At 44.6% G+C, this 16,263-nt stretch overlaps 1 protein-coding gene across 1 annotated transcript in view; it reads right to left on the bottom strand.

Annotated features, from left to right (window-relative positions):
- GPC3 (glypican 3) overlaps window positions 1–16,263 on the bottom strand; it is an 86,077-nt gene that overhangs the window by 32,989 nt on the left and 36,825 nt on the right. The window contains exon 3 of the mRNA XM_070760029.1: window positions 11,297–11,991. Within this exon, the coding sequence (XP_070616130.1) occupies window positions 11,297–11,991 (695 nt within the window). The remainder of the gene's footprint in view (window positions 1–11,296; window positions 11,992–16,263) is intronic.

The following is a 16,263-nucleotide window of genomic DNA, read 5'->3' as shown; positions in this document are numbered from 1 at the left end:
AAAGAGAGACAGACAGAGAGAGAGAGAGAGAGAGAGAGAAGTCTACAAAATCTCTGCTAAGTAAGGCAAACATTTTATTAAATAAAGTTACTGAGTTGATTTTAAAGACTAGGGCACATCCAATGGGTTACATTTAAAAAATTAAAGAACAAGAAACAAAAATAGCAGAAGTGCCTTTAGCATAAACCCTAAAGTGTGGGAGCTGCTAGAATAAAAAGTCTAGGAAGATTGTTGGTCATCGAAGCCATTGGTTGTCTCAAAGAGTGTTTTGGGGTTGTTGTTGTTTGTATTCTTGAAAATGCAAACAGAAGTGGTTCTTCGAGGACGAAGAAAAGGGAAGATAAAAGGACATCTTTATTTATTTATTTGTTTGTTTATTTGTTTATTTATTTATTATTTAGATTTGTATGCCGCCCCTCTCCAAAGATTCGGGGCAGCTCACAACAAGATAGAACAAATCATAAATAATCCAAATAACTTTAAAATATTTAAAGATTTAAAAGAACCCCATATACTAACAGACACACACACAAGCATACCATGTATAAAATTGAACATGCCCGGGGGAGATATTTCAGTTCCCCCATGCCTGAGGGCAAAGGTGGGTTTTAAGGAGTTTACGGAAGGCAGGAAGAGTAGGGGCAGTTCTAATCTCTGGGGAGAGTTGGTTCCAGAGAGCCGGTGCTGCCACAGAGAAGGCTCTTCCCCTGGGGCCCGCCAACCGACATTGTTTAGTTGACGGGACCCGGAGAAGGCCAATTCTGTGGGACCTAATCGGTCGCTGGGATTCATGCGGCAGGAGGCGGTCTCGGAGATATTCTGGTCCAGTGCCATGAAGGGCTTTAAAGGTCATAACCAACACTTTGAATTGTGACTGGAAATTGATCGGCAGCCAATGCAGACTGTGGAGTGATGGTGAAACATGGGCATACCTAGGTAAGCCCATGACTGCTCTCGCAGCTGCATTCTGCACGATCTGAAGTTTCCGAACACTTTTCAAAGGTAGCCCCATGTAGAGAGCATTACAGTAGTCGAACCTCGAGGTGATGAGGGCATGAGTGACTGTGAGCAGTGACTCCCGATCCAGATAGGGCCGCAACTGGTGCACCAGGCGAACCTGGGCAAACGCCCCCCTCGCCACAGCTGAGAGATGGTTCTCTAATGTGAGCTGTGGATCGAGGAGGACGCCCAAGTTGCGGACCCTCTCTGAGGGGGTCAATAATCCCCCCCCCCGGGTAATGGACGGACAGATGGGATTGTCCTTGGGAGGCCAAACCCACAGCCACTCCGTCTTATCCGGGTTGAGTTTGAGTCTGTTGACACCCATCCAGGCCCCAACATCCTCCAGGCACCGGCACATCACTTCCACCGCTTCGTTGACTGGACATGGGGTGGAGATGTAAAGCTGGGTATCATCAGCATATTGATGATACCTCACCCCATGTCCTTGGATGATCTCCATCTTTGCTAGAATAAAGGGATTTTCTTAGGCAAATCCTGCAAAGCAAAGCAAATACTGTACTTAATTTTTATCTCTAGATTGTGTCTGCCCCAAACACATTTCCTAGACTAAATGTGACAGCAAGAAAGGGGTCGGAGTGTGGGTGGGTGATGGATTAATTGCAAGAAAGCTGAAGTGTATGTAGGTCTCAATTTATGACAACTGGGGCCAGAATTTTGGAAGTACCGTAGGGGAAAGAATTCATCTGGCTAGCATCCTTAGCCAGCACATTATTTTATCCCTGGTTAGGGCTTTAAAACAACTTTATTTGGAGAGAGTAACAATGAAAGAACTTGCAGGCCAGTAAGAGCTGGGGACATCAGCTGGAAAGAAATATTTGGAGCAAGTTAGAGCAATGAAAAAACCCTGCAAAGACTTAGGGCTTGGAAAACATTCTTCGCAGAGAGTAACAATGAAAGAGCCTGCAAGATGGTAAGAGCTGGGAATATTGTTAGCACCTAGTTAGGGCTGGAAAGAAACATTCGGAGCAAGTAGAGCAATGGAAAAAACCCTGGAAAGACTTAAGGCTTGGAAAACATTCTTCGCAGGGAGTAACAATGAAAGAGCCTGCAAGGTAAGAGCTGGGAAGATCGTTAGCAGCTAGTTAGGGCTGGAAAAAAAAAGTTATATTCAGAGTATAAGACGCACCCAAATTATCAGCCTCTTTTAAGGAGGAAAAAGGTGCATGTTATACTCCAATAAATACAGTATCTTACATTCAGCTGCAGACAATCGGAAGCTAAATTCCCAACAAGTTGCTTCATGATGCACAGATGGTTTTTTGCAAGAATTTCTTTTAAAAAAAGAAATAAATCCACAGAGCCATCCAGGAATAAACCCTTCACACGATTGGCTTTTTCTAAAGGTGATTCGCACAATTAGTGACCGTTGTTGGGCTTGTGACCCTCGTGACTGGAGCCAAAAGCAACATTCTCGGGGAAACGGAGCATTAATTTGTCTGGCCCCGACTTTAATAAGACCTCGGAACAAGTGGCCGCTCGTAAAACCAGAGTGGAGGACGGAGGGGGAGGCCCAAGCTGCTTAATTAAGCCTCTTTTCCTCCTTCCTTTCCTCTTGATTAGCATCTTCACAGCAAATGCACATATTTATATACGGCATCACAAGAACGCGGGGGCCTTTAATTAAGAGGCAAATGGGTGTTTTTTAAAAAGACCGGAGCATCTTTGCAAACGCTCCCAAAGGACGCTGGATTTGCAGTCGCCACCAGGAGCCTCTCTGGAGCCAGGCCAGGAAGGGGACGAGAGTGACACAGAGCGATCCATCAAATTGTAAGGATGTGGATTGTTAAAAAGATGCCTCTGGAGGGGCCAACGGGGATATGGCCCTGCAACTGGTTCATCACTGCAGTTGTTCCATTAGTAACACGGTTGCAGTGATGGGCTTCTACGGGTACAGTCAGGTACGCAGAACTGGTAGAAAAAATTTGGTCAGGTATGCAGGACCAGTAGGAAAAAAAATTGATTTTTTTTCTTTTTTTCCCTTCTGGGCTTCCTAAGTGGACAGTTTAATTTCACAGATGTTTGATTTACTTGGAGTTGTTTTCTGTTTAAGTGTTCTCTTTAGTTTTTTGAGCAATGTATATCTTTGTGTGCCTGTATGTAATATGTATGTACAGGTATGGCATATATACATAGAATTAAAGAGTATATTTTGGATGTTCAGTAATAGTAAATAGAGAGGGAAATTGTATCTCTTAGAGGTGAGAAGAGGCTAGGCACCCTAACCCTAACCCTTGACATGAGTGATGTCAAGTTGGCCACATCTACCTACCTACCTGTCTGTCTGTCTGTCTATCAGTCTATCTGTCCATTTATCTATTTATCTACCTACCTACCTACCTACCTACCTATCTATCTATCTACCTACCTACCTATCATCTATCTATCATCTATTTATCTGTCTATCCATATCTATCTATCTATCATCTATCTATCTATCATCTATCTATCTATCTATCTATCCATATCTATCTATCTATCTTTCTATCCATCCATCCATCTATTTATATCTATCTGTCTGTCTGTCTGTCTGTCTGTCTGTCTATATCTATCTATCTATCTATCTATCTATCTATCTATCTATCTATCCATATCTATCTATCTATCTATCTAACTATCTATCTTTCTATCCATCCATCCATCCATCTATTTATATCTGTCTGTCTGTCTGTCTGTCTGTCTATCTATATCTATCTATCTATCTATCTATCTATCTATCTATCTATCTATCTATCTATCTATCTGTCTATATCAACCTATCGATCCATCTATCCATCCATCTATTTGTATCTGTCTGTCTGTTTGTCTATCTATCTATATCAACTTATCGATCCATCTATCTATCGATCCATTGATCCATCTATCCATCCATCCATCCATCCATCCATCTATCTATGCATCCATCCATCCATCCAGAGGTGGGCTGTTAAGGTGGAAGGGTGACCTGTGCTTGCCCCCCATGGCTCCAAACGCTAGGGGAGTCCAGCGCAATTATGCCACTGCACCTGGGTAGGTAGTGAAATCGCGCCTGGACATGAACTGTTCAGAGGTGGAGAGCTGCCTGTCCCCCCTCCCCAAACTCTAGCAAAGGAAAGGGACACATCATTTTCCGGTCCCTCGTTTTTCGTCTCTTCTCTTTAAACCTCTGCGCAAGGCTGCAGGATCAGATTAAATCCCCACCGAATGTATTTTCACCCGATAGAAAACAGCAAACACCAGCTCCTTTCGAGGACCATTAACCCCCTTGTTTCTTTTTTATTTCCTGTTTTTGCCTTTGTCTTCCAAAGCAGCATTTCTCAACCTCAGCAACTTTCAAAGGTCTGTGGACTTACTTCCAACTCTCAGAATTCTCCGGCCACGCACCTCAAAATTTCTAAGGCCCAAAAATGCTTAGGACAGTGATGGGGAACCTATGGCATGGGTGCCACAGGTGGCACGCGGAGCCACAACTGCCGGCATGCAAACTGTTGCCCCATGGGGGTGGACCAAAAAATGGAAACCCCTTGCAGCTCTTCCCTGGAATCCAGGTTAGTGAAGCTCCCTTCGAACAGTTTTTGTGGAAACTGGGTTCCTGTACGTGTCTATTGAGCTCTGCAGTGATTTTAGGAGCTGCATTCTTGCGATCCGCTCTAACAATTCGCTTTAGAGTCTGTTCTGCCGGTGTGTTTCAACCGCCCGTAATTACAGGGTAATTACTCCAGGAAGACACACACCACACGATAAAAGGAAAACCCAAAAGTTTTTATAAACAGAAAAACAGAAACAGCTCCCTTTTTAAATGTCACAGGGATTTTCTGGTACACACAAGGCACAGGTTAAATGCAATCCAATTGCTCACCCAATAACTGGGAAATTGAGTCCAATTCTAAAGTCCAGAGAGTCCATACACTCAATACTGAAGAGCAAAAACCACGATCTTGACGAAACAATGAATCAGATAAACTGCCATGAGGCTCAAACACCAGGCTGCACTTTTATCTGTAGCACTAATTACAGCAGCCCCACCCAACCACAGGCGGCCTCATTTTCTCTTGTAATAATCCTTCAGTTGTTGTCTCCTATGCATCACTCTACGCATGCGTGGATGTGTCATTAATTCTTGTTCAGAATCCAGGGATGATACACATGACTGATCTCCTCCTGGACTGTCTGCCAAACTCCCCTTTTCCCTGTCACTCACTCTTCCTTGGTCAGAGGAGGCTTCGTCGGCAGATTCTACTGGGAGCAAAACAGGCCTGCTGCATGTGGATGTCTCCCCCACATCCACCTCCACCTCCACATTCCTTGGGGCAGGAGCTGGGCGGGAGATAACCACAACAGAGTCCGACGGTCTCTTCTCAGACAACTTCGACTTTCAACCAGACCTGTGCTTGGCTGAGGAGTTTTCCCATGTCTGCTGAAAGTTTGTTCCAAGCATCTACTACTCTTTCAGTCAAATAATATTTTCTCACGTTGCTTCTGATCTTTCCCCCAACTAACCTCAGATTGTGCCCCCTTGTTCTTGGGTTCACTTTCCTATTTAAAAACCTCTCCTGAACTTTATTTAACTCTTTAGCTCTTCTTCTCCTTCTTCCTCCTCCTCCTCCTCCTCCTTCTGCTTGGCTGCATAGCTAGAGGTATAACAAGCAGGAAGAGGGAGATTATGATCCCGCTATATAGAATGCTGGTGAGACCCCATTTGGAATACTGTGTTCAGTTCTGGAGACCTCACCTACAAAAAGATATTGACAAAATTGAAGGGGTCCAAAGACGGGCTACAAGAATGGTGGAAGGTCTTAAGCATAAAACGTATCAGGAAAGACTTCATGAACTCAATCTGTATAGTCTGGAGGACAGAAGGAAAAGGGGGGACATGATCGAAACATTTAAACATGTGAAAGGGTTAAATAAGGTCCAGGAGGGGAGTGTTTTTAATAGGAAAGTGAACACGAGAACAAGGGGACACAATCTGAAGTTAGTTGGGGGAAAGATCAAGAGCATCATGAGAAAATATTATTTTATTGAAAGAGTAGTAGATCCTTGGAACAAACTTCCAGCAGACGTGGTTGGTCAATCCGCAGTGACTGAATTTAAACATGCCTGGGATAAACATATATCCATCCTAAGATAAAATACAGAAAATAGTATAAGGGCAGACTAGATGGACCATGAGGTCTTTTTCTGCCATCAGTCTTCTATGTTTCTATGTTTCTGCTCCTCCTCCGCTTTAAATTCTTCCTGGGAACGGGCTTTTTACACAGTCCATCTTGCAGGGTAGGTTACGGTGACATTGGGTGAGAAATGCGAATGCCGTCTCCTGCATTTATAGCTGAACAACGTACCTGAGCCTTCGCAATTGCTTCTCTGTCCCAGTTAACTCAATCAGCAGTGGATGAGTAAGTTTTGCAGGCTGGAAGAAATACCTAATTGCAGAGAATTGTTATGATTGGACACGACCTTCCCTCTAAATCACTTTTATTGCCCTTCCGCGAGATCTCTTTCCGTAAAGCTTTCTGCGGTTCCTGGATGAAGAGAGTGTCTTCTAATGGGGACCGGGTTTTTCAAAAGGCCGCTTTCATTTGCCTCTTTATTATGCTTTTATACATCTAAGTAATTCAGGCGGGCGCAGTAATAAATCGGAAATGTAAATACAAGCAATAAAGATGTGAGTCAAAAATCTCTGAAGTCGTTGCTTTGTGTTTTGTTTTCACTTTTAAAATTCAACAAATTTTTTTTAAAAAAAGACAAAAATATTTTTAAAAAATTCTGAAGTCAAAGGGCTGGGGGGCGGTTTGTAGAAACACAATACTGAAAACCAAAGGAAAAGCAAAAAAGAAAGGGGGGGAAAAACAGGAAAACAAAGAGCTGTTTTCTTAATGCAAACATTTCCCCCAATTTTGGGGGGAGAGACATCATGCAAAAGGTTGCAAAAGACCCTTAAATTAGTAATAAATGGATTTATTACTAAACACACCTATGTTCAAGAATCTAAACTAAGTCTCCAAATGGGTGAGCAGTGCGGTCAGGTGGTAGGGAAAGCAAGTAGAATGCTTGGCTGCATAGCTAGAGGTATAACAAGCAGAAAGAGGGAGATTGTGATCCCGCTGTATGGAGCACTGGGGAGACCCCCTTTGGAATAATACTGTGTCCAGTTCTGGAGACCTCACCTACAAAAAGAGATGGATCAAATTGAACGGGGCCAAAGACGGGCTACAAAAAGGGTCGAAGGTCTCAAGCATCAAACGTATCAGGAAAGACTTCATGAACTCCATCTGTAGAGTCTGGAGGACAGAAGGAAAAGGGGGGACACGATCGAAACATTTAAATATGTGAAAGGGTTAAATAAGGTTCAGGACAGAAGTGTTTTTAATAGGAAAGTGAACACAAGAACAAGGGGACACAATCTGAGGTTAGTTGGGGGAAAGATCAGAAACAACGGGAGAAAATATTATTTGACTGAAAGAGTAGTAGATGCTTGGAACAAACTTCCAGCAGAGGTGGTTGGAAAATCCACAATAATTGAATTTAAACATGTCTGGGATAAACATAGATCCATCCTAAGATCAAATACAAGAAATAGCATAAGGGCAGACTAGATGGACCAGGAGGTCTTTTTCTGCCGTCAATCTTCTATGTTTCTATATAAATAAATGAAACATTTTATTAATTCAAACAAAAATGCACCAATTATGTTTACATCCCTTTTAACTATCTAATTAAATGAGAATTGAGGTCTTTTTCTGCCGTCAATCTTCTACGTTTCTATATTTCTAACTGTTTGGCATTCTCTTGGCATTAGGTAAGGGACAATGGCGTTCAAGAGAGGTTGGACCTGGTCAGTTTGTGGCAACGTAGAGATGCCAGACTGATTCCTCTTTTGACGCCACCCTCCTTTCTCTCGCATCATGTGCACTTCAGAGGTGGCGTCACGCTGTTCCTGGAGAAACATAAATTCAAAAGGGTCACCGAACCCAAGGCAGCCGGCTACGTCAACTTTCTTCCGGAAAACAGCTGAACCGGAGCGATAACAAGGTATAAAAACAACTACAGATCAGAGGCATAACAACGGGATAATGCTCCCAGATACGAAGTGCAGGACAAAAATAAGGCAGCTAATACCTGCAAACAGCTTTTTAGCCATTGGGGGTGTTTCCACCTCCAACTGGTCTTGGGTTCATGCCCAGGTTCACACTCACGTTGAGTGGATTCACACAAAAATTGCATTTTTTGCACAGGGTGCAATTGGCGTTATTCCCGCCATGTTTACACAGTGCGAGTAAGCCCCTGGCGCCTCCTGCACCCCCTGCCTTCACCTCCCCAAGAGGTTGATAGACTAATCCTCCCCGTAACCCATCTTTTCTTCTTTCCCCGCGCAAATTGAATTGTTTTCATCGCACGCAATTATTATTTATTAGGCTCCCCGCTCCGAGCTACTCCTACCAACAATTGCCTGGGAGCCATTTAGACCGAAATAGATTCTGAGCCACTTTGGGAAAGCTACCTTTCTTAAATCTCCTTTTACGGGCTGCGAGGAAGTTGCGTTCTTTCCTTGCGGGTTTTTTTGGGGGGAGGGGGGGTTTGCAACACGTTGTGCTGCAAGGAACAACGAAGCACCTGATGCTCTCCTTTACCGGTGATGTCTTAATCAAGATTCTCCCCGGGTTATTCGCTTGAATCTTTGTTTACCTTTAATGTACCAGCAAATTGTTCACGAGTTATTAACGCCAGCACAGAAAAGCCATTTGCTTAAAATCACCTGCTTTCCCTCCGCCTCCCCCCCCCACCAAAAGCAGCTAATGTCTTGCAATTAGAGAGCGGTAGAAATCTTCCCACCAACCCTCTTCATGGCTCCATTCAGGTTACAGTAGCATTTCCAAAACTTGGCCAAACTTTAAAGCAGGTGGGTTTCAACTCTCAGCATTCCCCAGCCACAGCATTGGGGGGCAACCTTGGGTTACTTATTATGGGCCAGCCTCCTGTCGCACGAATCCCAGCGGCCGGTTAGATCCCACAAAGTCAGCCTTCTCCAGGTCCCATCAACCAGACAATGTCACTTGGTGGGGCCTAGGGGAAGGGCCTTCTCTGTGGAGGGCCCAGCCCTCTGGAATCAGCTCCCTCATTGCCTCCCCACTCCAGGGGAAGGATACTGCAAAATCTCCATTCCTTCCCCACTCCTGGGGGAAGGATACTGCAAAATCTCCATTCCTTCCCCACTCCTGGGGGAAGGATACTGCAAAATCTCCATTGCCTCCCCACTCTAGGGGAAGGACACTGCAAAATCGCCATTCCTTCCCCACTTCTGGGGAAGGATACTGCAAAATCCCCATTCCCTCCCCACTTCTAGGGGAAGAATATACAAAATCTCCATTCCTTCCCCACTCCAGGGGAAGGATACTGCAAAATCTCCATTCCTTCCCCACTCCAGGGGAAGGATACTGCAAAATCCCCATTCCCTCCCCACTTCTAGGGGAAGAATATACAAAATCTCCATTCCTTCCCCACTCTAGGGGAAGGATACTGCAAAATCTCCATATCCTCCCTACTCCTGGGGGAAGGATCCTGCAAAAACCCCATTCCCTCCCAGTCTGGGGCCAGCCAGAGGTAGTATTTGCCGGTTTTCCGAACTACTCAAAATTTCTGTTACTAGTTCTCCAGAACCTGTCAGAACCTGCTGGATTTTGCCTCTGTGCCCGCCCCTTTTTCTCTTGGAAGGACCAATCGTTTTCATGCTATTGCTGGAGGAAGCAACATGAGTCTGTCTCTCCGTGCATTCCTCCCAAGTTGAGTGCACATTTTATTATTATTTATTATTATTATTATTATTATTATTATTATTTTTTATTAGATATGTACGCTGCCCCTCTCCGCAGACTTAATAGCCTTTCTGCAGAAAGCGGGCATTATTCAGAACAAACTCCAAGGGTTCAATGTCCTTGTTCCTTGCAGAAATGCCATGCTGGGACCCTCCGAACGGAAAGAAGGCAAGGCAGGAGGAGAGCAGGCAACGGAGAAAGGAGACAAAGGCAGGTCGGGGTCTTTGAGAGCTTCCTGGGATGGGAGGAAATGAAGATGAGCCTCGTTTCCTCCTTTCCCATAAAAAGGACGACTTGCAGCCGACCCCATTTATCAAGCCGTCATCTTAAAATTAAGAGCAGGCGGGAGGAAAATTGGGAACCTTTTACGGTCCATGAGCCTGTCGTATCCATGACCCACAAGGTGAATCTCAGCTGCCTCTGTCTTCTTCAGAGGGACAAAGATGCTGGTTAAAGAAGGAATGTCCTCTTCTGGGCCACGTCTTTATGGAAGCCCATCAAGTCAAAGCAGCAAATGAATGATCTACCAACTTTCTCTCCCCATTGGGAGAAGGCACTTTTCCTTCTTGCTACGTGTTTTCTAACATTTCGTGTCCGTATAGCCCTTACCAGCCACCTGCAGACACATTGCATACAGCCCACAAACAGTTAGATGTCAAGGTCCTCTTCCAACACAAAGATGGAGATGGAGACAGACAGTGGCAAACAGCAAAATAGATAGGTAGATAAGTAGGTAGGTAGATGAAAGATAGATAGATAGATAGATAGGTAGATGGATAGATGGATGGATGATAGATAGATAGATAGATAGATAGATAGATAGATAATAAGTAGGTAGATAGGTAGATAGATAAATGGATGGATACATAAATGGATAGATAGATAGATAGATAGATAGATAGATAGATAGATAGTAGGTAGGTAGGTAGATAAATGGATGGATAGGTAGGTAGATAGATAGATAGATAGATAGATAGATAGATAGATAGATAGTAGGTAGGTAGGTAGATAAATGGATGGATGGATAGGTAGGTAGGTAGGTAGGTAGATGGATGGATGGATGGATGGATGATAGGTAGGTAGATAGATAGATAGATAGATAGATAGATAGATAGATAGATAGATAAATGGATGGATAGATAGATAGATAGTAGGTAGGTAGGTAGGTAGGTAGGTAGATAAATGGATGGATGGATAGGTAGGTAGGTAGATAGGTAGGTAGATGGATGGATGGATGATAGGTAGGTAGATAGATAGATAGATAGATAAATGGATGGATAGATAGATAGATAGATAGATAGATAGATAGATAGATAGATAGATAGATAGATAATAGGTAGGTATATTAGATAGACAGACAGATAGGAGGGAGGGGAGAGGGAGATAGACAGACACAGCCAAGCAGCAAAGTAGATAAGTAGACAGACAGACAGACACATTCTGTAACATCCGTACCACGTGGTTCAAGTAAAAGAAGAACTTACGGTTGTGACCAACTTCCCAGCGTTCTTCTGCATGTAGCCGATGGCGTCCTGGACCAAAGAGAAGAGGCCGAGGAGCACCTGTTCTATGTCGTAGGGGCCCTTCATGCCCTTCACCATCCCTTCCAGGGAGCGGAGGTATTCCCGCCAGTGGCCGTCAATCTCCACCACGCTGGCCAAGCACCCTTGCAACACCCCGCCGCAGAATCCCGCGCACGGCTTGGCCAGGAGCAGGTCCTGGCACTGGGGGCAATACCACATCTTCAGGAGGGCCCGTCCGCACTCCTTGCTGAACCTCAAGTGGTCAGTGGTGTTGACCACTTCGATGCCCAGATTGAGCGCCTGGAGGAAGAGCCGGGTGACCTGCAGGGACTTGGAGACCTGGGTCATGATGGTCTTGGGGAAGGGCCCAAACGCCTTCAAGTCTTGCCGGGCTAGCCGTAGGCACTCCAGGGTCTCAGCGGGAGGGTCGGAGGCTCCTGGGTGGATCAGGTGGGGGTAGACCAAGGGGAACAAGCTGTCAAAGAGCTCGTTGACCATGTCGTTGACGTTGATATCGGAGCCCAAGATGTAGAGGGAGACGTCGGTGAAGAACTCCCCCACCAATTTAGAAGTCCTGGCAGCCACGTGGCGGTAGGAGCTCCTGAACATGGCGTTGGTGTGGTTCCTGGCGTGGCGCACGACCATTTCGAAGGCTTCTGAAAAGCAAAATAAAACGGGAGAGGAGAGTTGGTTAGTGTGTCAGCGGGCAAAGACAATTCTCATCCACCATCTTATTATCTCTACTGTGATCTCTGCTACTTATCTCCACTGTGTTCAGTTCTGGAGACCTCACCTACAATAGGTATGGATCAAATTGAACGGGTCCAAAGACGGGCTAAAAAAACAATGGAAGGAAGGTCTTAAGCATAGAACTTATCAGGAAAGACTTCATGAACTCAATCTGTCTAGTCTGAACGACAGAAGGGAAAGGGGGGACATGATCGAAACATTTAAATAGGTTCAAGGGTTAAATAAGGTTAAGGAGGGAAGTGTTTTTAATAGGAAAGTGAACACAATAACAAGGGGACACAATCTGAAGTTAGTTGGGGGAAAGATCAAAAGCAACATGAGAAAATATTATTTTACTGAAAGAGTAGTAGATCCTTGGAACAAACTTCCAGCAGACGTGGTTGGTAAATCCGCAATCACTGAATTTAAACATGCCTGGGATAAACATAGATCCATCCTAAGATGAAATATAAGAAATAGTATAAGGGCAGACTAGATGGACCATGAGGTCTTTTTCTGCCGTCAATCTTCTTTGTTTCTATGTTTCTGTGAATGAGGAAGGGAGGGAGGGAGGAAAGAAGGAAGAAAGGAAAGAAAGAGAAGGAAGGAAGGAAGAGAAAGAAGGAATGAGGAAGAAGGAAGGAAAGAAGGAATGAGGAAGGGAGGGAGGGAGGGAGGGAGGAAGGAAGGAAGGAAGGAACGAAGGAAGGAAGGAAGGAAGGAACGAAGGAAGGAAGGAAGGAAGGAAGGAAGGAAGGAAGGAAGAATCCACAGTCACTGAATTTAAACATGCCTGGGATAAACATCTATCCATCCCAAGATAAAATACAGGAAATAGTATAAGGGCAGACAAGGTGGACCAGGAGGTCTTTTTCTGCCGTCAATCTTCGATGTTTCTATTAAGGATTTTCTGGGAGAAAGATGTAAAAAGCTGGAGAAATTCAGGAAAAAAGGGAGTGTGTCCTGTTTTGGACATCATCATTACAAAAAAAAAAAAAGATTTTGAGAGTCTAGAACAGTGATGGCGAACCTTTTTTTCCTCGGGTACGGAAAGAGCATGTGTGAGTGCCCACACCCATAATTCAATGCCTGGGGAGGGCAAAAATAGCTTCCCCCATCCCCCAGAGACACCCTGGAGGCTGGAAACGGCCTGTTTCCCAACTTCTGGTGGGCCCAGTAGGCTCGTGTTTCGCCCTACCCAGGCTCCAAAGGCTTCCCTGGAGTTGGGGGAGGTAAAAACACCCTCCCCCATCCCTCTGGAGGCTCTCTGGAAGCCAAAAACGCCCTCCCAGAGCCTCTGTGCGAGCCAAAAATCAGATGGATGGCATATACATGCATGTTGGAGCCGAGCTGGGCCAACGGCTCGCGTGCCAGCAGATATGGCTCCATGTACCACCTGTGGCACCCATGCCATAGGTTTGCCATCACTAGGTCTCCTGCTTGAACAGGGGGTTGGACTAGAAGACCTCTGAGGTCCCCTTCCAGCTCTGCTATTCTCTAATTCTGTCAAGTGCCAAAGTGCACAGGTCTCTCGGAAGCTTCCTGCTGGCCTGGGGCATTCCCCACTAATTGGTCCCCAGCATCCAAAGCTCTTTGCTGCTCAGGTGATCAAATAGTGCCCCCCCCCCTTCAACCCCACTCCCACCAGCCTGTGAATTAGCAGAGCAAAAGGGAAAGAAAGAGACTGGGCTGGAGGACTGTGACAGGCAGTAGACGCTGTTATGTCTTGTTATGCTGTTTAAAAGCTGCCATCACATTTTCTTTGAATGCTAAATAGTCCCACACCATCTTCGCCCTCCAAACCTCCAGGGCACCTTTAATAAAAGGATGGAAACTTAACAAGCACTTTGGCAGGTGACAGGGGGCTCACCTTTCCTGGCAGGGCAGCTTTCCACAGATTGGTAGACAGAAAGTGGGGGAGGGAAGTGGTAGAACAAGCAGGAAGAGGGAGATTGTGATCCCGCTGTAGAGAGCACTGGGGAGAAGACCCCGTCTGGAATAATACTGTGTCCAGTTCTGGAGACCTCACTTACAAAAAGAGACGGATCAAATTGAAGGGGTCCAAAGACGGGCTACAAAAATGGTGGAAGGTGAAGCATCTGCTTCAACTCAATAAACTAGGTTTAACGTCAGGCGGTAGGGAAAGCGAGTGGAATGCTTGGCTGCATAGCTAGAGGTATAACAAGCAGAAAGAGGGAGATTGTGATCCCGCTGTATAGAGCACCGGGGAGACCCCGTTTGGAATAATACTGTGTCCAGTTCTGGAGACCTCACCTACAAAAAGATATGGATAAAATTGAATGGGTCCAAAGATGGTCTACAAGAATGGTGGAAGGTCTCAAGCACAAAACTGATCAGGAAAGACTCCATGAACTCCATCTGTCTAGTCTGGAGGACAGAAGGGAAAAGGGGGGACAGGATCGAAACATTTAAATAAGTGAAAGGGTTAAATAAGGTCCAGGAGGGAAGTGTTTTTAATAGGAAAGTGAACCCAAGAACAAGGGGGCACAATCTGGGGTTAGTTGGGGGAAAGATCAGAAGCAACGTGAGAAAATATTATTTTACCGAAAGAGTAGTAGATACTTGGAACAAACTTCCAGCAGACGTGGTTAGTAAATCCACAGGAACTGAAATTAAACTGTCTGGTATAAACATAGATCCATCCTAAGATAAAATACAGGAAATAGTATGAGGGCAAACTAGATGGACCAGGAGGTCTTTTTCCGCTGTCAATCTTCTATGTTTCTATGTGGAACCGAGTCCCTAAAAACGATCCCCATGAAACACGAGTGCTCCTTTCGATTCTCCCTCTCTTGCTTCCCAGCTTGTGTTAGATCCAAACTGAGATTGAATTACAGATTATTTCTATCGTGGGGGGGGGGGGGTCCCTGCAGGAAGGCAGAGCTAAGAATTAAGCCACTTAGCAAGATTAAAAGTGTGATGCTTGGTGTTCACAGCACCTTTTAGTGAAGGTTGCCCTTAAAGGGAGACACACCGCACATTAAAATAAAGTTGATTATGCATTGGGCACTTTAAAGGTTGTGGAGTCCTTGATGCTCTCCGCAAAGGTTTCATTATTATCTGACTAGGTAACAACATCACCGTCAACGAGCCCTTCTGAAAATTAGTATTTCTGTTCTATTCCAAATGATCAGGAATGGCTAAACTCCTATGAAAACAAATATCCAGCGACTGGTAGCCAGATAAGCGAGGATTTACACCAAACAAACAATCAAGTAGAAAACCAAATGAAGTACTGTATTTTTCAGAGTATAAAACGCGCCAGAATATAAGACTCACCTTAGTTTTTGGGAAGGAAAACCTTACAAAGACTTAGGGCTTGGAAAACATTCTTCGCAGAGAGTAACAATGAAAGAGCTTGCAAGCAGGTAAGAGCTGGGGACATTGTTAGCACCAGATTAGGGCTGGAAAAAAACTTATTCAGAGCAAGGTAGAGCAATGAAAAACCCCTGCTAAGACTTAGGGCTTGGAAAACATTCTTTGCAGAGAGTAACAATGAAAGAGCTTGCAAGCTGGTAAGAGCTGGGAACATTGTTATCACCTGGTTAGGGCTGGAAAGAAACATTCAGGAGCAAGTAAAGCAATGAAGAAAAAAACCTACAAAACTACAGGGTTTGGAAAACATTCTTCAAAGGGAATAACAATGAAAGAGCTTGCAAGGTAAGAGCTGGGAAGATCGTTAGCAGCTATTTAGGTCTGGGGAAAAATGCTACATTCAGAGTATAAGATGCACCCAAATTATCAGCCTCTTTTAGGGAGGAAAATACGGTATATGCACGCTAACATCCCTGTTCTTTGTGAAATATGTAGAAACTCAGAATGGGTCTTTCAGTTTATAAGAACAAAAGTCTGCTCTACAACTTCAAGGTGTCTTTGTGACTATCTTTTCAGAAGAGCTTCAAGGTTCCACTAGCCCTCTCTTGCCATGGTGGTGTGGGAATATCTTAATTCCTTCATATTTAATTTTCATCTTTTTTGCGTGAAGATTTATGCATTTGCTAAGGAAATCCGAATTTAGGGAGCACTGGATGCTTCTTGAAGATGCCGCTATCAGGATTGATCAGCAAATTCAACCTGGCATCTCATTTTCCGAGAGTTGTTCTGGTATTAGCATAGGTGCAGTGTTGACAATATGAAATTGTTCATATACCAGGCGCCTTTCATTATATTTCCCAAGA

The sequence above is a fragment of the Erythrolamprus reginae genome, chromosome 8 (genome assembly GCF_031021105.1).
Source record: "Erythrolamprus reginae isolate rEryReg1 chromosome 8, rEryReg1.hap1, whole genome shotgun sequence".
NCBI lineage: Eukaryota > Metazoa > Chordata > Lepidosauria > Squamata > Dipsadidae > Erythrolamprus > Erythrolamprus reginae.
The sequence above is the reverse complement of the archived record's forward strand: the minus strand, read 5'-3'. Positions and strand labels throughout refer to the sequence as shown.